The sequence below is a fragment of the Cloeon dipterum genome, chromosome X (assembly GCF_949628265.1).
Source record: "Cloeon dipterum chromosome X, ieCloDipt1.1, whole genome shotgun sequence".
Classification (NCBI taxonomy): domain Eukaryota; kingdom Metazoa; phylum Arthropoda; class Insecta; order Ephemeroptera; family Baetidae; genus Cloeon; species Cloeon dipterum.
Window position 1 is genome coordinate 3,018,210 of NC_088790.1, and position 21,597 is coordinate 3,039,806.

The 21,597-nt window shown below is 43.5% G+C and overlaps 2 protein-coding genes across 2 annotated transcripts; both read left to right on the forward strand.

Annotated features, from left to right (window-relative positions):
* The first annotated feature begins 972 nt into the window (after positions 1-972).
* Positions 973-5,821, forward strand: LOC135945846 (protein argonaute-2-like). Its single transcript, XM_065493757.1, has 18 exons — positions 973-1,309; positions 1,473-1,728; positions 1,789-1,980; positions 2,042-2,147; positions 2,275-2,483; positions 2,537-2,670; positions 2,722-2,892; positions 2,949-3,039; positions 3,096-3,243; positions 3,300-3,419; positions 3,474-3,715; positions 3,836-4,035; positions 4,090-4,249; positions 4,306-4,396; positions 4,458-4,658; positions 4,715-4,951; positions 5,009-5,196; positions 5,376-5,821. Exons 1-18 carry the CDS (start codon positions 1,279-1,281, stop codon positions 5,482-5,484), a joined length of 2,886 nt encoding a protein of 961 aa, XP_065349829.1. The 5' UTR covers positions 973-1,278; the 3' UTR covers positions 5,485-5,821.
* Positions 5,822-6,753: 932 nt separating this feature from the next.
* LOC135945845 (protein argonaute-2-like) lies at positions 6,754-12,335 on the forward strand. The gene is made up of 18 exons (XM_065493756.1): positions 6,754-7,008; positions 7,132-7,600; positions 7,669-7,815; positions 7,902-8,007; positions 8,349-8,560; positions 8,612-8,763; positions 8,815-8,985; positions 9,042-9,132; positions 9,187-9,334; positions 9,391-9,510; positions 9,564-9,805; positions 9,926-10,122; positions 10,178-10,340; positions 10,399-10,489; positions 11,001-11,201; positions 11,258-11,494; positions 11,551-11,738; positions 11,946-12,335. The coding sequence occupies exons 1-18, from the start codon at positions 6,978-6,980 to the stop codon at positions 12,052-12,054; spliced, it is 3,075 nt and encodes a 1,024-aa protein (XP_065349828.1). The 5' UTR covers positions 6,754-6,977; the 3' UTR covers positions 12,055-12,335.
* The last annotated feature ends 9,262 nt before the right edge of the window (positions 12,336-21,597 follow it).

The following is a 21,597-nucleotide window of genomic DNA, read 5'->3' on the forward strand; positions in this document are numbered from 1 at the left end:
TCATTCGAGATCCAAGACTTGGGATAGTTAAAAATAGTGGAGATCTTCATTTTGTAGAAATTCGATCACTTTGTAACTCACTCACTTGTATTTAATGATAGCTCAACAAACAAAACAAATTTCCTTGTTGCAACAATCAATGAATCAATTGGAGAGTAAAAATATGGGTGTTTGTTGAGCGGTCTACGCACATTAAACGCGACGATCACGACAATTTCCCTTACCAAAATATATTTTTGCATCATATTTTTATAATTTTTAATTCAGCGTTTAGGCAGACGTATTCACAATCAGTTGAGTAAACCTTATTTCAATCAATAACTGTACCGGAACAATAATTAAAAGTGAAGTCGCTGTCACATTCACGAGAAGATTCCGTTTGGAGATCGCTGATGGGTCCCAATTTCCCATTTGATTTAACCCATGCCGTAGATTCGTGTGGTACTAGAATAGCACACGCCACACACCACGCGGGGGTCGCTAGTACGCATGCGTCCGTGTGCTTGCGCTCCCCAAAGCGAGCAGGCGGCATGCCTAAACACTGAAATAATCGAAATTCGAAATGATAGCTACCAAAGGGAAATTTGAAAAGGAAAATTGATATTTAGGATATTTCCCTTCCTGCCTTTTTTAACACCTCATGTGGCCCTTGACCCACTTACATGCCTATGCACTGCATAGCTAAAAAATATTCATGACACACTAAAATGTGTGTTGCTTCATGTTTGTACACGTTGCCTACGCCTGTGCGTTTTGGGGAAGTACCAAAAATGGCGGTGAACAATCGCTTTCCATATCACCGGTTTATCGAATGAAACTGCCAGTTATTTTTGTAACTGCCGAGTACTTGTTGGCCTTGCAAGCAAGAGCGAATCTCACTGGCATACGAAACCTCCCCACCCCCACGACTGTTTGGTTCATAATCATAACCGTCAAACCGCAAACCGAGAAATTACAAGCGACACTGACTTTGCGAAGGAAAGAATTTTCAGATTTCTGCTCTTCCTTTGACATTCAATACGTATACATACGTCACGTCACGCTAAACCTGTTAGACTTATTCAGCGTTACGACTTTATCTTCCAACTCGACTGCGTTGCGGAGCTGATTATGAGTGCATTCTCTTTGCTTTTTTCATTGGCCTCCTGCAGCCTGCTGCCGCTGCCGTGAATACGTGACGGTTTTAGTTAAAAACAATTCTTGCTAAAAATTTGACTGGGACACGAACTCTCGGACTCCACTTGAAAGAATTTTTATTCTTTCTCATCGAGGACAACCATGGGTGGCAGAGGAAGAGGAAGAGGCCGTGGTATGTATGTACAGATTACGCAATGCATTATGATACATATATATTATTTTACAATCACGGGGTTTATTACAATTAACCCCTATGTATCATGTATATAACATGCAGAAAATTCTTTCAACTGATTCTCTACCTCGAATACGATTTTTATGTAAATTTTGTCCAGGGCGAGGCCAGCAACAGAAAAAGGATGACGAATTTCCAGCAGTGGGTCGGCTGCAGATCGACATCGACAAGTCGAGTCCCGTGCAGGCGGGGCGAGGCCAGGTCGGCGGGAACATGTCCAAGGGCTCGCCGGCGTCCAGCAGCTCGTGCTCGTCGTCCGCGGCGACCACGCCCAGAGACAGCCAGTCTTCTACGCCGGCCGGACAGTCGTCCAGCACCGCCAGCAGTCAGGCGTCTACGCCCAGTAGCACCACCAGGTTCAATAATCATTTTTGAAAACAAAAAATATCTTGAGCCATAAAATCTCCATAATTCAGTGCCTTAGCCAAATTCAAATATCCTGCTCGAACTGGACTAGGGACCCGCGGCACTCCAATGAATGTGGTGACAAACCACTTTGAGATCATGGTTAGGAATAAGCAAATGGACATCACAGAGTACGACGTGGACATTAAATTGATCAGTGAGAAGGATAACACGCTGAAGGACTGTCCCAAGAAATACTTAAAGTATCTTTTTCTTATAGTAAAACGCAGTACGGTTTTACTGTATATTTTTCGTGTATCGCAGGCGCGGCATGTACGCGTTTGGTGAGAGAATGTGGCCCGATCGGCACCCTGCATTTGACGGCAGCAAATTACTCTTCAGCTGCGGACAAAAACTGATTAATGGGCCGGTAGGTATTGCGAGGAGTCAATAAATTATTGAAAATTAATTTTTTATGGTGAAACTTATTGTAGTGAAAATTAACAAATTTATTGCATGTATCCTATTTCAACTAATATACGCATTTTTAATTTTAGTTGACCGCGGAGGTGGCCGTGAGAAATGAAGATCGTTTCGACCAGTTTGGCCAAGCAGAAACCGCCAAACTGCGGATCACGGTGAAAGAGGTGAACAAAGTGAGCCTGTCTGAAATTGGCGATTTCATGCGCAACAAGAACACAGTCCAATTTCCCCAACTGGCCATCCAGGCCATCGACGTCGTCTTGCGCAACTCTGGCATGACCGGGTTTGTAAACTAATTTTTTAAAATAATTAATTTATATACAGAAAATGGTTCAGATTCTTGCAAGTGGGCCGCAGCTTTTTCTTCCCTCCTAAAAATCCAAAGAGCCTTGGAGGTGGCATGGACCTTTGGTACGGCGTCTTCCAAAGCGCCACCCTTGGCACTGGAAGGGTCTTCCTCAATGTGGACGGTATATTTTTGTTAAAAACCAAGAAAAAATTTAATTTTTGATGGATGACAGTGGCCCACAAGGGTTTTCCGCGTGCTCAATGGGTGCGAGACCTGGTTGCCGACCTGGGGACTCCCCCACCAAAATTCAACCAGCCTCCGCCACCGCGTTTCAACCCTGAGACTGAGTACCAGTACGGCACCAAACGTTTCCTTGATGAGCAGCTTTGTAACTTTCTCAAAGGTTTAGTTTCGTCTTTGATTTTATAATCTCTGAATTGAAAAGCGTTTTGTGTACAGGTCTCAAGGTTGAGTACGAGGTTCCAAACATTGCCAACTCCAAAAGGGTTTACAGAGTGAATAACGTTGTTGCTGGACCTCTTGAACACAGGTGGGTTCAATTTTTTTAAGAATGGTATGCACTAGTTGCATATTTAATATTCGCAGATTCACTCACGAGGACGAAAAAGGACAGAAGAAAGTGATGACCGTGGCAGAGTACTTTGCCAAAGAGAGACGATACAGAATCCGTTTTCCCAACTGGCCCTGTCTGCACGTGGGAAGCAAGGACAGGAATATCTTGGTGCCCATGGAAGTGAGTTCTAAGTTTTTCAAGTTATCAAAAGTTTTAAACTAATAATTGTGTATCAGCTTTGTCGAGTAGCTCCAAATCAGGCGACAGTCAAAAAGCTGAATGAGGAACAGACCAGGGTCATGGTCAGAGAAGCAGCCACCAAGCCGAACGTCCGCAAAGCCAAGATCTTAGACGCCGTCAGTTGGAAATGAGATTTAAAATGATCCAAAAAATTAATCAGTCGTTTTCAGTTCAAGAGCCTGAGATTGAATGAGGACAAATGTCTCGAGGAATTCGGTATCAATGTTCAGGCGGCGATGACTCAGGTGACAGGCAGAGTGCTGCCTCCACCCGCCCTCAAGTACAGGTCGGAGCAGCAGATCAGGGTCAGGAACGGCGAATGGAACATGGACAGGGAGAAGTTCCAGGTGGCCGCCAGAGCTGTGCAGAACTGGGCCATCGTTGATCTCTGTGGAGCTGACAGAGACATTCAGTAAGATCCTGTCTTAATTATGTCACATGGAATATAATATAATGGACGGAAGTTTAAAACCAAAACATTTATCCCAAATTTGAATTTCTCGTTGCGTAAAATTTTATTAAACATTTTAAGGAAATTGACAAGTCAGTTGGCTATGACTGGAGCCAGCCTCGGCATGACTTTTGACGAAAGACCAAAAATCATTAGGAGCGAGCGGAGGCTGAACTCCATTCGCGACTTGACCCAATTCCTGGAAAACAAAGCTAGGGAAGGCCCCTTTGACCTGGCTGTCGTCCTCATTCCAGACTATGTCTCTGGACAAAGTCCATACCGTAAGCCTCAGGGGAAAAATTATAGATCAAGGCACTTATATTATTTTTTCGCAGCCGTGGTGAAGCAAGTACTGGAGCTGAAGTGGAAAATGCTGACCCAGTGCATTCGACAGAGGACGTTGAGGAAGCTCGACAAGTCGACTGTCACCAACATCCTTCTTAAAATCAATTCCAAGTTAGATGGCAAGAACCACAGCCTGCACAAGGACAGCAGGTTTGACTCACAAACGAGGCTCTGTTTTGAGTGATAATGTATTCTATACTATTCAGGCCGCCCTGCTTCAATCAGATCGTGATGATCATGGGAGCAGACGTCACGCACCCGCCACCAGACTCCAAGACTTGCCCCTCAGTCGCAGCCGTGAGTTTTGTTTGTTAATTTCCATATTTTCCCATGAAATCATTTTTCTCTTTGTTTAAAGGTGACTGCTAGCCACGACAAGGAAGACGTGTTCAAGTTCAACATGCAGTGGCGGCTGCAGCCGCCCAGAGTGGAGGAAATCCTGGACATGGAGAACATTACGTTGGCGCACCTCAAGTACTTTGCGTCCAAGAATGGCGGAAAATTCCCAAACCGCATCATCTTCTTCAGGGATGGCGTCAGCGATGGACAGTTCGCCATGGTATTAAAATTGTAAATTGGCTCGAGTTTGAGTTTCTAACCTCTCGTTCTTCAAAGGTGCTTCGCTGCGAACTGTCAGCCATTCGCAAGGCGTGCAGAACCATCGGGCAGACGTATCAACCGCAAATCACGTTTTTGGTGGTGCAGAAGCGACACCACACCCGGTTCTTTCCAGACCAAAGAGATAAATTGGCTGATAGGAACGGAAACGTGCCTGCTGGCTTCGTGGTGGACAACACCATCACGCACCCGAGGGACATGGACTTTTACCTAGTCAGCCACCAGAGCATCCAGGTATAGTTAATCCTAATTTAATAATATAAAGATCCCAAACTAATATTTCATTTTTAGGGCACGTCTCGGCCGACCAAGTACAAGGTGTTGTACGACGACGCCAACATGACTGCGGACGAGGTGGAGCAGCTCACCTTCTACCTGTGCCATCTGTACACCAGGTGCAACCGCAGCGTCTCCTACCCTGCGCCAACTTACTACGCACACCTTGCCGCCTTCCGCGCCAAGCACTACTATAACGAGGGGTAAGTCAGCAAATGCCAACATCATCCAGCTCTTATTTTCACTTTAAACATACGTATTGATTTACGCTTTTTATTTAACTATCATTTTTCGTTCTTTAAATAATTTACCAATTGAAATTTTGGAATAATAGGTTTTATGTATGTTTGCTGCTCCACGATTTTACCCAGAATTTTCGCAGGCGTTCCACTGTTGACATCAATAACGAAGCGGCTCTGAATCGGGAGAGCGTCAAGCTGAATGAGACAATGCAGCAGTTCATCCAGAAACACCCCATGTTCTTCGTTTAGAAGCTAAGTTTCTTGATCCCGCTTCTTTTACTATCTTAACGAAATTGTGTGAATTTAAGTCAGATTTTTCCGTTCTTTATTTTAATCTGCTACAAAAGTTCTGAATTGTTAACATAGAATGTGTGGTGTAGATTTAAATTTAAAAATTTATGACTGGCTCTTGAGGGTAATAATTGTCATTCCTTAAAATGCTGGTCAAACAAGAAGCAATGTCACTTTTTGCTTGAAAGATACATATTAATATTGATAACTTAATTATTCAGACAATAATTATGATTTTATCTCTGTAATGCAAGCCTCTGTGTAATAAAGTGAGATAGTTTTCGGTTTATAAATTGCTTTTTAGTTTCTAAAAATGAAATTGTTATTATCATTTTAATGCATCAATGAACTATGAAGCCCCAAAATATGTTCAATTTCCCTCGATCAGAACTTTCAAAGTGTCAAAATATTTTTTCTGGTCTTCATTTTGTCGCGCCTAAGAGAAATAACTGAACATGAGCTAATAACTATACTTTTATATTAGCGAGCCAGCAATTTTTTGTTGTTTAAGGGTCTTGGGCGGCGGCAGGCTGAATCAGGCTGGCTGGCGTCGCTGGAAAACTATAAATTATGTAGTTAAATAATTATTGGTTTGAGGGGCCGGTGGCTTTGATTTTTTTCCACTGCACTTTTCGATTATTTCCACTGCTACCACAGGTGACACATAATTTACCGGCCGCGGCAGAGAACAAATTATAATGAAAAAATGTATATTTTATAATGGCTTCGCTGTGTAAAAAATATATTTATTTTAATTTCCTCAAAATAGAGTTGTACTATTTTTATTTAAGTTTATTATCGAATTTTCAATTTTTTAATTATTATATCGGGCTCTATTGTGCTGTCTTGGCCCTGAGTCGGAGGCTAAAGAGTCTCACGACTTCTATATATACATTTAATATAATATACTGATTGATGCGGGGAGAGACACCAATTTTCCGCATGATATTAACGCATCGCTAAAATTCCTTCTCAATGCGGCCATTATTTTCGTCCCTCTTGTGCCCAGTGTTGGATGAATGCCACTTGCACATCGCATACACTGCTTTGCTAAAAAATTCATGACATTCTGATTATGAAAATGTGTGTTGCTTCATGTTTATACACCCCACCACGACTGATTCGTAACCGTCAAACCGAGAACTTTCCAACTTCCAGCATCGACTTTGATAAGGAAAGAATTCTCAAGAATTCTGCGAATTCTGCTCCTTTGAATTTAAACTCGCACACCAACCCACAGTCGTCACTGTTCAACTCGACTGCGTAGCAGAGCTAGTTAAAGAGTGCATTCCAGCTCTAGCAATCGCCTTTCTTTAGCCATTTACCCAACTGCAGCCTGCCGTTGCCGTCACCACGTTACGAATTAAGTTAAATACAATTCTTACAAATCCAACTGGGACTCCTCTTCAAAGAATTTTAATTCCTTCTCATCGAGGACATTGAGGACAGCCATGGGTGGCAGAGGAAGAGGAAGGGGACGTGGTATGTACAGAATGCGCAATGCATTTGAAACATTACAATACAATTTTTCGTTCTTACAAGCCGAAAATTCTTTGAACTGACTTTATGTGCTTCGATTATGATTTTTGTGTAAATTTTGTCCAGGGCGAGGCCAGCAGCAGGAAAAGGATGAAGAATTTCCAGCATTGGGGCGGCTGCAGATCGACAAGTCGAGTCCCGTGCAGGCGGGGCGAGGCCAGGTCGGCGGCAGCATGTCCAGGGGCTCGCCGGCGTCCAGGGGTTCGCCTGCGTCCAGGGGCTCGCCGGCGTCCAGCGGCTCGCCGGCGTCCAGGGGTTCGCCGGCGTTCAGGGGTTCGCCGGCGTCCAGCAACTGGCCGGCGTCCAGGGGTTCGCCGGCGTCTAGCGGCTCGCCGGCGTCCAGCGGCTCGCCGGCGTCCAGCAACTGGCAGGCGTCCAGCAACTGGCAGGCGTTCAGGGGTTCGCCGGCGTCCAGCGGCTCGCGCTCGTCGCCCGCGGCGAACACGCCCAGCAGGTACAGCCAGCCTTCGACGCCGGCCGGCCGGTCGTCCAGCACCGCCAGCAGTCAGGCGTCTACGCCGAGTAGCCCCAACAGGTTCGTAGTCTATTTTTTTAACGAAAATATTTTTCCTTTGAGAACTCCTGAACCATCTCTTATTTTAGTTCTCGCCCTGGCAATCGGATGGCTGTGGTGACAAACCACTTTGAGATCGAGTGGAACAAGCATATGGTCATCACAATGTACGACGTGGAAATTAAATTGATCAGTGAGGACAACACGCTGAAGGACTGTCCCAAGAAATACATAAAGTATATATATATTTACCTCCTAAAATTGTTAAACACACAGCACAGCATTTTTTTGTATCTGTCGTATATTCCATCCCATTTCCCAGGCCCGGCATGTACGCGTTTGGTGAGATGGTGTGGCCCAATCAGCATCCTGCATTTGACGGCAGCAAATTACTCTTCAGCTGCGGATCAAAACTGATTAATGGGCCGGTAGGTATAGTGAGGAGTCAATAAATTATTGAAAATGTGTTTTAGATGGTCAAATTTGTTGCTTTTTGTAAATTTTCAATTGTAACATTATCCTCTAGTCCTCTTAAATGTTAATTGTCTTTACTCTTCAAATTGCCTGCGTAGTTGTAAAGGCAAAAATTATTTGTAGAAAATGAATTTTATTTGCATAAATGATTAAGTTAAAATATGATCTGCCTGTTTTGTCTTATAAATGTTTTACAAAATATTTCTTTACAAATGTTTTTTAAATTAAATTGAAAAATTTTGTTGCATATTATGTTATATCCTATTTCAACTAATATGCGTATTTTAAATTTTAGGAGACCAAAGATGTGACCGTGAGAAATGAAGATCGTTTCAACCAGTCTGGCCAAGCAGAAACCGCCAAACTGCGGATCACGGTGAAAGAGGTTAATGATGTGAGCCTATCTGAAATTGATGAGTTTGTGTGCAAGAATACAGACCAATTTCCCCAACCGGCCATCCAGGCCATCGATGTCGTCTTGCGCAACTCTGGCATGACTAGATCCGGGTCTGTAAATTAATTTTCTGTATTGAATTAATACATCGTGAAATGGTTCAGATTCTTCAAAGTGGGCCGCAACTTTTTCTGGTCTCCTAGAAATCCAAAGAGCCTCGGAGGCGGCATGGACCTTTGGTACGGCGTTTTCCAAAGCGCCACCCTCGGCAAAAGCACCACCCTCGGCACTGGAAGGGTCTTCCTCAATGTGGACGGTATATTTTTGTCAAAAACCAAGAAAATATTTAATTTTTGATGGATGACAGTGGCCCACAAGGGTTTTCCGCGTGCTCAATGGGTGCGAGACCTGGTTGCCGACCTGGGGACTCCCCCACCAAAATTCAACCAGCCTCCGCCACCGCGTTTCAACCCTGAGACTAAGTACCAGTACGGCACCAAACGTTTCCTTGATGAGCAGCTTTGTAACTTTCTCAAAGGTTTAGTTTCGTCTTTGATTTTATAATCTCTGAATTGAAAAGCGTTTTGTGTACAGGTCTCAAGGTTGTGTATGAGATTCCAAACATTGCCAACTCCAAAAGGGTTTACAGAGTGAATAACGTTGTTGCTGGACCTCATGAACACAGGTGGGTTCCATTTTTTAAGAATTTGGATATTTCATTTGAATAAATTATACGTAGATTCACTCACGAGGACGAAAAAAGACATGAGAAAGAGATGACCGTGGCAAAGTACTATGCTGACGTGAGGCGATACGAAATCAATTTTCCCAACTGGCCCTGTCTGCATGTGGGAAGCAGGGACAGGAAAATCTTGGTGCCCATGGAAGTGAGTTCTAAGTTTTTCAAGTTATCAAAAGTTTTAAACTAATAATTGTGTATCAGCTTTGTCGAGTAGCTCCAGATCAGGTGACAGTAAAAAAGCTGAGTGATGAACAGACCAGTAACATGGCCAAAGAAGCAGCCACCATCCCTGAATTTCGCGAAGCCAACATCTTGGCCGCCGTCAGTTGGAAATGAGATTTAAATTGATCCAAAAAATAATCAGTCGTTTTCAGTTCAAGAGCCTGAGATTGGATGAGGACGCCTGTCTCAAGGAATTCGGTATCAATGTTCAGGCGGCGATGACTCAGGTGGAAGGCAGAGTGCTGCCTCCACCCGCCCTCAAGTACAAGTCGGGGCAGCAGATCAGGGTCAGGAACGGCCAATGGAATATGTACAGGGAGAAGTTCCAGGTGGCCGCCAAAGCTGTGCAGAAGTGGGTCATCATTGACCTCTGTGGAGCTGACGGACAGATTCAGTAAGATCCTGTCTTAATAATGTCACATGAGATATAATATAATGGACGGAAGTTTAAAACCAAAACATTTTTCCCCAATTTGAATTTCTCTTTGCGTAAAATTTTATTAAACATTTTAAGGATATTGACAAATAAGTTGGCTGAGACTGGAGCCAGCCTTGGCATGACTTTTGATGAAAGACCAAAAATCATTAGAAGTGGAATGCTGGACTCCATTCGCGACTTGACCCAATTCCTGGAAAACAAAGCTGAGGAAGGCCCCTTTGACCTGGCTGTCGTCCTCATTCCAGACTATGTCTCTGGACAAAGTCCATACCGTAAGCCTCAGGGGAAAAAATTATAGATCAAGGCACTTATATTATTTTTTCGCAGCTGTGGTGAAGCAAGTACTGGAGCTGAAGGGGAAAATGCTGACCCAGTGCATTCGAAAAACGACGATGGGTAATCTCAACAAGCCGAATGTCGTCAGCAACATCCTTCTAAAAATCAACTCCAAGCTAGACGGCAAGAACCACAGCCTGCACAAGGACAGCAGGTGTGATTCGCAAGCGAGGCTATGATTTGCACTGTAAAATTTATTCTACACTATTCAGGCCGCCCTGCTTCAATCAGATCGTGATGATCATGGGAGCAGACGTCACGCACCCGCCACCAGACTCCAAGACGTGCCCCTCAGTCGCAGCTGTGAGTTTTAATTGTTACCTCTCATGGTTTTGAATGATGAAAACAGAGCTTGATGCTTCAAGACCAACTAAAATCACTTTTTTTAAATTCTTGTCGATTCCTGATGGTTAAATTATTTTCCTACGAAAAATATAGTTATGATGTGCTTTTTGCATTGCGCCTCTGCTCGCACGTCACAATACATTTTTGATCCGAAATTTGTTTCCACCCTCAGGAAGCGATTGGAACAAACAAAAATGTAGTTTTGGACTTAAAACAACAACCTCTTTATTTGCCAAACTATTTTGTGGATTCCGATAAATTTACGCAGTTGTTAAGATATATCTCATGGTCATTTTGAACAGTCGCAAATCTATCTGGAACATTTCTGGGGCGTTTGTTTTCTATGCATTGTAAAAAGTCTAATTAGAACTAAATTAATTAAACATAAAAATTCAGAAAATCAAAATTATGTTGGGTAAAAAAAACATTATTTCCCCTCATACGAAATCATTTTTCTCTTTGTTTAAAGGTGACTGCAAGCCACGACAAGGAAGACGTGTTCAAGTTCAACATGCAGTGGCGGCTGCAGCCGCCCAGAGTGGAGGAAATCCTGGACATGGAGAACATAACGTTGGCTCACCTCAAGTACTTTGCGTCCAAGAACGGCGGAAAATTCCCCGAACGCATCATCTTCTTCAGGGACGGTGTCAGCGATGGACAGTTTGCCATGGCATTACAATTTTAAATTTGCTTGAGTTTAAGTTTCTAACCTCTCGTCCTTCAAAGGTGCTTCGCTTCGAACTGTCAGCCATTCTTAAGGCGTGCAGAACCATCGGGCAGACGTACCAACCGCAAATCACGTTTTTGGTGGTCCAGAAGCGACACCACACCCGGTTCTTTCCAGGCCTAAAAGATGAATTGGCTGATAAGAACGGAAACGTGCCTGCTGGCTTCGTGGTGGACGACACCATCACGCACCCGAGGGGCATGGACTTTTACCTCGTCAGCCACCAGAGCATCCGGGTATCCTTTAAAATTCTCTTTAGAAAAGCCCTAAGTAAAATTAAAATTATTTTCAGGGCACGTCTCGGCCGACCAAGTACAGGGTGCTGCATGACGACGCCAACATGACTGCGGACGATGTGCAGCAGCTCACCTTCTACCTGTGCCACTTGTACACCAGGTGCAACCGCAGCGTCTCCTACCCTGCTCCAACCTATTATGCCCACCACGCCGCCACTCGCGCCAAGCACTACTACAACGAGGGGTAAGTCAGCAATTATTCCAATATCATCCATAACACGCGTATTGATGAACACTTTTTATTTAACTTGTATTTTCAGGTAGCTTTTAATGCTATAAATAATTCTTAGCTAATTGAAAATTTGGTAAACATGCGTGTTGACGTAATGAATTAGCCGTTTATGTATGTTTGTCTTCAACTCCACGTTTTTACACAGCAGAGTTTTCACAGGCGTTCCACTATTGACATCAATAATGAAAAGGATCTCATGGAGGAGAGCGTCAAGCTGAATGAGAGAATGAAGCAGTTCATCCAGAAACACCCCATGTTCTTCGTTTAGTAGCTCAGTAGCTCCCGTTTTTTCTTGTATTATCTGAACAAAATTGGATTATTCCATTCTTATTTTAATGTGCATATATATAGGCCACAAAAGCTGTGAATTGTTAATATAGAAATGTACAGTAGATTTAAATTTAAAACTAAAGAGGGTTATTGTCATTCACTTAATATCAATTGTTGTCCTAAAGATATTAAGATTGATACATTTATTAGTCAGACAATTATGAATTTATCTCTGTGATACAAGCCATCGTGTATTAAAGTAAGATTGTTTTTAAATGATCTATTTCTTTTTTTAATTATATATATAATATCCTTGTTGATTTATAGTTCGTTATTTCAATTGTTTTAATGCGTAAAAACTTTCTTGAGAAATGTTCTAATTCCCTCGATCAGAACTTTCAAATTGTCAAATATTACATTTTCTGGTCTTCATAAGATAAAATATGAGCCCTATTTTTATATCAGCGAGCCAGCAGTTTTTTGTTCTTTAAGGGTCCCAGGCGGCGGCTGGCTGAAACGGCTGTAGCCGACAGTCAAATATCAGGCTTCGCTGGTGCCTCTGAAATTTTTAAAATTGAAGTTTGATAATTAATTGTTTGAGGGGCCGGAGATTTTTTCGATTGTTTTCACGACACAAAATTAACCGGCCGCGGCAGATAAATTATTTATTCGAGGCTGTGTCTCTCAAGAATATATATCAAAACACGAACAATATATATTTATATATTTTATCAGCCTTGGAATATATATATATTTTTGTATAATAATCCCTTTAAAATTAGAGTTGTACTTTTGATGCGTTTAGTTAAAACCTCCAGAGAAAATCCTAGCAAGCCAGGAAATGATATGACAAAATGGATTAAATTTAAATCATTTTTCCCTTGAATCACGAGTGATTTACGACGTACGTGATGAGATGGGAGTAAACATATTGCCAATTCCACGAGTGCCTTCCCATTGCGAAGAGTAAGTAGTGCTCAATTTATACACTACTTTCCGCTCTCGGTCTTTTGATGGATGGCGTACTTTTACAGGATTTTTGCGAGTTCATATACGCGAAAATCGAAAAAGAGGAAAAAATGATGGATGTACTCTTCGCTGTAAAACAAGTGGCACACACGATAGCTTGAAAAGATTGAATAACTGTTGGGTCGTCGGTGGATGGCCAGATTCATCTCCTATTTCCATCATTTACTCGAGCAGGGCGGTATAAGCGAATTTTCTAGCACTCGACGACGGCGGTGGCGGTGGTGGGCGTAAAGCCGAATCCCACAATTTGGTGTGTGGGCACGCACGCACAGCGCGCGTAATATCTGGATGTGCCGGAGAGCATTGTAATGGAAGCTGACGCAGGTAGGCGGGCGAGCGAAGACTTCACGGAATTGTCTTCCCTCTAACTTACTTTCGGCTTCATAAATGGCTGTATACCTGGCTGCCGCGCGCGCGTGTGTGTGTCATTCATGCTGCGATTTCAGCCACTCGCCCGCCCGCACCAGAGCAGGCAGGGAGACTCGCTTTTTGTTCCAATCCCTGATCAATAGGCCAATAATAATGGCGCACCAGGGGTTCGCCGCTTGCTTCCCAAGCAACTTTTCCAATTTCCAATGCCACCGTTTTGTGAGCACTATAATTTCCTATCCCGCAGGTGCAATACGCTCTCTTGAGTTGCGTTCCTTGATTATCTGTCTTGCGCCTGTTACTTTTTTACCCCCTCGAATCTGTGAATGCAGTTGCCGCCGCCGCATCGTCTCAGCTGCTCACTTATTATTAAATGAACAGTTCAGTTGTGCAGACGCCGACGTGCTCTAATAAACTCGTTCCGAGAGAATGGCTATATAACCTTAATACTCCCACGATATTAAAATGGAATTCAATAAAACGATAAACATTGTTTTTTCGGGAAATAGTTTATTATTCTTAGATTGTTATTTAATGCAAAATAAATAGATTGTTTTTTAGCAGGGTTTCCAAGAACCCGCATTTTTCCGGGGAAAAACTAGGTTTTTGCGTTGACAAAGCAAGCATCATTTTTTTATTTTCTTTGTACGATAAAAATTCCCCAAAAAATAAAAATGGCGAAAATTTCTACTAACGAAGCAAAATCAAGCATTTATTGACAGATTGAGTCAATTTAAACGATTTTAAAAGCTCAAAAATGCATGACTCGTGCTCATTGGATGGTTCCGCCATGATTGGAAGCTCAGAAAAAAAATTTCGATCGCCTTTGCTTAAATTTAAATTTTTTTTCTTCCAAATTTCCAGCTATGGAAAGATGAAAGGGCGATGGAAACGTTTCATTCCTCTTTTGCCATAACGATTCTTCGTATATATTCGTGCGTCATAAGATGGAACCGATATCGCACAGGGAATGAAAAAAATCATCATACATAGAGGAAATATTCCGCCCTGCTGCGCTGCGCGAGGAAGATGAGAGAATTTCACTTCGTTTCTCGCTGCGGATGCACGAGCTGCGAAAATATTTGGCTGCACTTCTCCGGCTCCCTTTTCATCAGCAGCGGGCCATAAACGCGAGCATCTCATCAGAAAGGAATCTCCTTCAGGAGCAGTGTGTATCGCACGCGGAGCGCGAGCAGGCGCAGAAAAAAATATTTTTCGGCCCGACGACGAGCGAGTGCGGCGCGTGCAGACACGTTTTGAATGAACTACTTTGGCGAAAACGGTTTTGAGCCCGAATAACAAAGGATTTATGCACAGCTTCCCTGCCGAGATTACACAAATCTGGCGTTGCTCTTTATCCACGCGGCCGCCCGCGCGCACCCACCGTTTTCCCCGCATGTATATATGTATGTATACATATAATATAGCGCTTTGTGTGCTCGTTCGGAAAAGCATTTCGCCGGCTCTGCTGACTGAGCTCTAAAAGCCGGCACACACTGCAATTTTGAGTTTGCAGCCAGCGGCAACTCTATTTTTCCTCGTCCGACACGCTGCAAGTCAAAAATGCACAATATGTTGCGGCGTGATTTTCCATCACAAGGACGTGTACATTTATCTCGCCGGAAGGGAGCAGAATATGCGCGTCCAGATGGAGAGGTTGACCTACATTCGCCCTTATCTCGAATGATATTCCGTAAATTTCTAGCTCACGTATTTCAGGAGCATGTCGGGGCAGCAGAGCGTGAAATTCTCTTTTTCTTCTGATATAAGGCATTTTTTTACTTTATTTTTCAAGTCAAAAGAAGTCGAGGGGCTCTGAGCTATTCAATTTTTAACGCCTTTTCATGAAGCCCCTCTCGCAACTCGCAAATTCGGTGTAAATCTTTTACAACCTCGTGAAATAGTCAAGTGCCGGCCCCGTCGTGAAACTCAAGAAAATATGCATGCATATTATGTATAATAAACATCTTTTTGCGCTCCCGTTGGAGAAAAAGGACAGTGCCGATTTTTATTAAGGCACGTTCGGACAGAGCGGCTGAAGGATTCTTGGTGCGAAGCCTAATCCGTAATCGCGACAAACTCTTTCCAGACGTGCCTTTCCTTCTCCCGCCTGCTTTTGTCAAGCAAGACAATTCAATTTAAAAAATGATCCTTTTACAGCCACCGGCGGGTATATTATGCAGCTTTGCCGTTTTTATACGCGCGCTGCTCCGTCGTCCCGTCCCGGCCGGCGTATATGAAATTCCCCTTAGTGTCGACGTCGACGCTACTGGCCCTCTGTTTGTTATAAAAAAAGAAGTTTACGTCCCGTACCGTACCTAGGGCTGCGCACCATTTTAATGCGCGCTTTGTCAAACGGCCTTGGAGCGTCCGCTTATTCTTCTGCTCCGTTCGCTTTCCCGTCTGTCCAAATCCCCAATTTTCGCCTCCGCCGAGACGTTGGCTTTATACTCAACTGGCTTTGCCCGAAATGGAGTAGAAGCGAAATGCACTGCCTGCTTTTTATTTCCGTCTCCCAGCCGGTGTGCGGTTTGTCTTGTCTTCTCCTCTCGATGAACTCATTTGGATGACTGCACATCCTCTGATTGCTTTACAATTTCGTGTTGTGATTATACTTCTTACCACCTGAACAATTTCATTGCCACTTTAGCGAGCCGCGCAGTTCACTTGGCTGTTAGCTCTAGTGTACATTATTGTTATTCAAAACTTGATGGAAAATCACTTTGCACGCGACGCCATTGTCTCCTATTTCGCAATAATGCAGATGTGGAAATTCACAGTCGGTCTCCGCGAGTAGACGCCATTTGTGCGAGAAACTTTGGAGCCGTTCGATGTTATTAAGAGCCCCTCTACGACAACTCATTGTCTCCAAAACACCCATCCCATCACAATTTCGGAGAGAGCTTGCTCAGCCTCGCCTGCGCGCGGGGGTTGACACTTAAAAGTTTCAACGCCAAGTGCGCACTTTGGCGGAATTCTTCGGCATGCACGCTCCCACCGTAAAATTATACTTCGACCAGATAAAATCTGGAATCGGAGGATTAACGTTGACCTGGATGTCTTTCCCGATCAATAACGCAAACATGACTGCGGAATCATTAATTAATTTGAGCTACAAGTTTATTTGCGAGAAGGGCCTGTTAGATTTGATTTAAAGAAAGAAGCACATTTGGAAATTCGTTTTAAAGTCGGTTTTTTTACAATCCGACATGAAAATCGGTGGAAACGTAAAAACCGTTACTCGGTTTGAACCTAGCCAGAAGAAAACGTTGAATTTTTCGTTTTACTAGGTTAAAACAGAAGTGACCAATCAGAGAAGGAATTGGTTCTTTCTGATTTGCCAGATCGAGGATCGAGACAGCAGCGCCACAGTGACATCCAAATGCTTTTGTTGCTTGCGCTGGCTGTCACTGTGGCGCTGCTGTCTCGATCTTATTGTTAGTTCCAATCAGAAAACAACTGTCCCTTCTCTGAGGTCATTTCAATTAAGCAAGTAGCCAAAATAAAGCAGACCAATTTAATATTCCTCTTCATGTTGCATTACCGTCAAGCAAACGAATCACAAAGCCAGGCGAAAATTAAAAATGTTTAATTAAGGATAATTTACATTTCCATTGTGTAAACGCGGGCGGGCAATTTCTCCCTTTTAAAACGCGACTGGCGCAATTTACTATGCAACGCGCGTAATATTGTTTCGCCGTTTCCACGCGGCGCAGGTTGGAAAAAAAGCGTCGAGAGTTGTGTGTGTGTGCCACTGCCGCCGCTGCTGCGGGGTTAAAAAATGATGACGGCGGACAAAAGTCTCCCCTAGTTAGTCTGGCCGCGCCAATAAAACAAAAGCCCATTGAAAGTAAAATCCGGCAGCTTATTTTTGCGAGTGCACCCCTGGGGGGAATAAATCACAACCGGACGTGCTCATTTGGGCGCGATATCGTGAATTCGAATTCCGCGCTCGTCAAAAAAAAATTCATCAGCGGCCGCGAACAATTGAGCCGCGGCCGCAAATTGAACAATGTTTGCTTTTTCAACCCCTGATGCGACGAACGGGCGCAATGTCCGAGAGATAAATTGCAAACTAAATTTAGAAGTTTGCGCGCGCGTGGCGGGCCAATTTCAATTGAAATATGGAGCAGCTTATTAAATCCTGCGCGGCCTCATAATGCACGCGCGCGCACTTCTCGGGCCGAGATTCATATTTTCCTGGCGGACACGTCATTATATTAGCATGCAAAGTGGGCTAGCTCTGGCTAGGGAGAGCATAAAAATTCATGAAATATTAAAAATCTCGGCATATGCGGAGCCGTCGAGAGGGGAAAGAGGATTTCCTCGGACGCGGGTTTTCATTACTGCGGGCGCACAGCATGAAAAATTCAAGCCGAAATTACGACTTTATTGCCGGCAACCGCAAACACGCAGTTCAAATCCCCGAGCAAATGAAATCAAGTACGCGAAAATACACCCTCCTTCCCTTATTCTCTTCCGTCGGATTTGCTTTTTCCTGTGTGCGCGACCAGAAAAAAAGCAAGGGGGAAGGTGCTGTGCGGTGTGTTTCCATTCCGCACCGCGACGCGAAATGTTTGCGGTCAATGAAAAAAGTGACCGACAGCACAGAGTTGGAGAAGTCTGCAATTTCCGTCCGAGCGGCGCCACAATGATAAATACGGTGGGGACAAAAAATGTGCCAAACTTCCCCGCACATAAATAACTCTTTTTCTAACAGCTTTATGGTTCGAAGGTAGAAATGCAGTCTATATAGTGACGCCAATTTCGCTCCAAAGTTCGTCAGCAATAAATCGCTTTTTATTAATGAAATGCTTTATTGGATTCCACAGTGATGATGCCACTACACAAAAACGCGAATGTTATTTTTCATTTCAATTTTTACCTTTCGCAATCATAGCGTCCAACGTACCCGCCATATTTATTCTACAAAAAATCTGCTTTCTCTGACTTTAAAGAGCGTCTTTGACGATGTTTCTGAGCACACCAATCGATTCTTGTGGGTTGAATTAGGTAAAGTGGATCTTTTTTCCGAACAAAAAAGGCAACGCGACTTGCGAAATTTTTTTCCCGCCAAAACAATATGAATGCGAGAAGTGCGCATGCGTGAGAGCTGATTTGAGCACTTGCAGAGAGATCGCCTGTACGAATGACTTCTTTGTCAGATCCAGCCAGCTCTCACGCATGCGCACCTCTCGCATTCATATTGTTTTGGCGGGAAAAAAATTTCGCAAGTCGCGTTGCCTTTTTTGTTCGGAAAAAAGATCCACTTTACCTAATTCAACCCACAAGAATCGATTGGTGTGCTCAGAAACTTCGGCAAAGACGGTCTTTAAACCCTTCCAACTCATCCACATTTTTAATACCGGCTGGTAAATGTCAAATGAGACAATCTTTTATTGTTTATGTTTGTAAATATAATATTTGGCTTTGTGATTCGTTTATTTGAGGGGGTTGAAACGCAACATAACGAGGAATATCCAATTCATCAGTTGATTTCAGGCTAATCTCACTAAAATCTGCTTGGTCCAAATAATTGCCCGCATTAATTTCGGCGGATATTCGATTGGGCAGGAAAATTCGGACAACGCGGAGAGAGAGAGAGAGAGAGAGAGAGAGAGAGAGAGAGAGAGAGAGAGAGAGAGAGAGAGAGCAAAGCCGTCAGCCGCAGAATTAACAGTTGGCAATAATTTGGGCCTTTCATCTGCGTGCGATATAATTGCTGGAAATCAATCAGCGCGGTCGGGTGAAATTTAACAGAGCTCACTATCACTCTGACGCCACTCGCTGGGCGTCTGCCCAGGCTGCATTAATCAAAAATTCCGCTCTGTTAACGCACACCTCCGCCGATGATTTACGCTTGGCCTGGCGGCCATCCGGCCGAGGACCTTCATTATCTAATCTTCATGCTGGCTGGCTGCACGGATGGATGAGCGTGATGAGCCAGCCGTAGCCATGAATCCGCAGCGAGCTGCTGAGTGCGAGCGAGAGAGAGCCAAATGCTCTTGCACTCAAACCGACTCTAATGCACGCCCCGTGAAATATGGCCTAATATTCATTTGCCCGGCCATTTATTTGCCCATTGTAGCTGCCTCAAGAGTCGCAAATTTCAGTGTCTGATTCGTCAGCATTCTGCCTAGCCTCCGGCGTGAAGCGAAACTTTGTGTGCCGTGTATAATAATGATGCCGGCCCATATCACCATCCAGCATCCTGGATGGCGTCGGGTGCTCCGTGGTTTATTGTCCGCGCTCGCAATATGTGCGCACATGCGAATTGAACTTTTAATAACGCCCAAGAACAATATTACATTTTCAACGGGTGAAATTCACGCAGCCACCCGTGGATTGCGAACAGACATGAGATATATAGCGCTCTTAAAGAGGATATCTGCTGCAAAATGGTTACCTTCTCTAAAATAGGGAAAATGCTCAAATAATCCAGATTTAAAATTCCTAGAAGATTATCATCCTTAACTTTTGTATAATAATAAAGCAGCGAGCACTTAAAATCTATTTTCATGAGAATTTGTCAGTTTTGAAACGTTAAGCATTTTATTTCTTTTGCCACTGGATTGGCCACTTGTTTCTTTTCCACTTGAATCGATCAATAAACGGTTTCCTCGAGTTATCCGTTTGATAAATGAGTGAATTCTTTGAAAATTACTCCATTTTTGATGTTAAACACATCCACCAGATTGTGGAAGATAGATCGTGGGAATTTTGAATAGGGGTTTAGTTTTTGGAAATTTTAATAAAGGCGTGTCATACGTGTCGCAAAAGCGCGGGAAAATCACGATATATTGTCAGAAATCCCGGTAAATTTGAAATGGGGGCGTGGTTCTTCATACAATTATGATAAGAAGGCGTAACACATGTTGATAAATCGCGGAAAACAGATTTTTAGGATTTTCAACTAAAATCCTCATTTAATTATCAATCTACTGGGTCCATTGATATGATCTAAATTAATGTGTCAAAATGCTTATAAGTTTTTTCTCTCTGTATCAATCGACTTTAAAGAGGATAATATGAGTATTGACTCTTTTTCACGTAATCTTTTCTGCGCTCTATGCGATCGACGCGATGTGAAACGTTAGAGAGAAGAGCTCTTCTACTCGGAATTCTGCGACTTGCTGAGAATTTGACGAAATAGCATCAAAATAAATTGTGAAAGGCCGATCGCCTTTCATATAAAAAGCAAATCCAATAAAGTGGAGCTGGTGCTGGATTGTCTGAATAAAAGGGCAATTTGAAGCTGCTGCACGGGGTCTGGGGCGTCGTGGAAAATGGCGAAGACGGCGCAAATTCTCAATAAAAGTCGTCTTATTTTCATTCCGTTTGGCAATCGTGCATAAAAGAGGAAGAATGACGCAGAAGGCGATTTACCCGGACATAAATCCCTGGCACAAATCAAAGTCCCTCCAAAACGGCGCCGGCGTCGATGGGTAATTCAATTTTCCTAAAGCCACTGCGAAAGTTTTAAAACTTTGAAGCGCGCTGAGCGATCATTACTTAAATAAGCGAAGATTGCGGCTGTTTTAAGAACTCTGCTGGCAAACTTCTGAGAACTATCTCATTTATAATAAAATTTCATTAGGAAAGTTGCGCAAGTGGGACGCAAAATAATTGTCCGAGTGCTTTCAGTTGTTTCGCGTTATTAACGCTGTCTCGCTGTGTTTCTAAACTGCACACCGGCTGGAAAACGAATGCAGCGCGCTGCCGGTGCATAATTCACGCTAATACCGACCGCATTATCTGCAGAAAAACGAGCCCCGGCGCACATGTGACTAATCCCCCTCGTGGGTATATGGCGTTTATAATTTGCATGTGCAGCGATTCCCGGCTTGCCAGCCTCCCGTTCCCACGCGCAAATTCGATGTATAATATGCATACGGCCGCACACACATGGCGAGCCATTCAATTGCCAGAGGTTATCGGACAACGGGTAATTCTGTATATTATTATTTGAAACGCGCGCGTCGCTGCTTTACTCGCCACCGCAGTCATTGCTTTGTCCGCGCGTCCGCTGCAAATATTTATGCAAGTAGTGCATTAGCCGTTCTATTGTTTCATTGCCAAGTCAGTATTTCGTGAGAGGTTTAGCTGTTTTACAACCAGGATTTGCTAATGGAAGAATAATTTG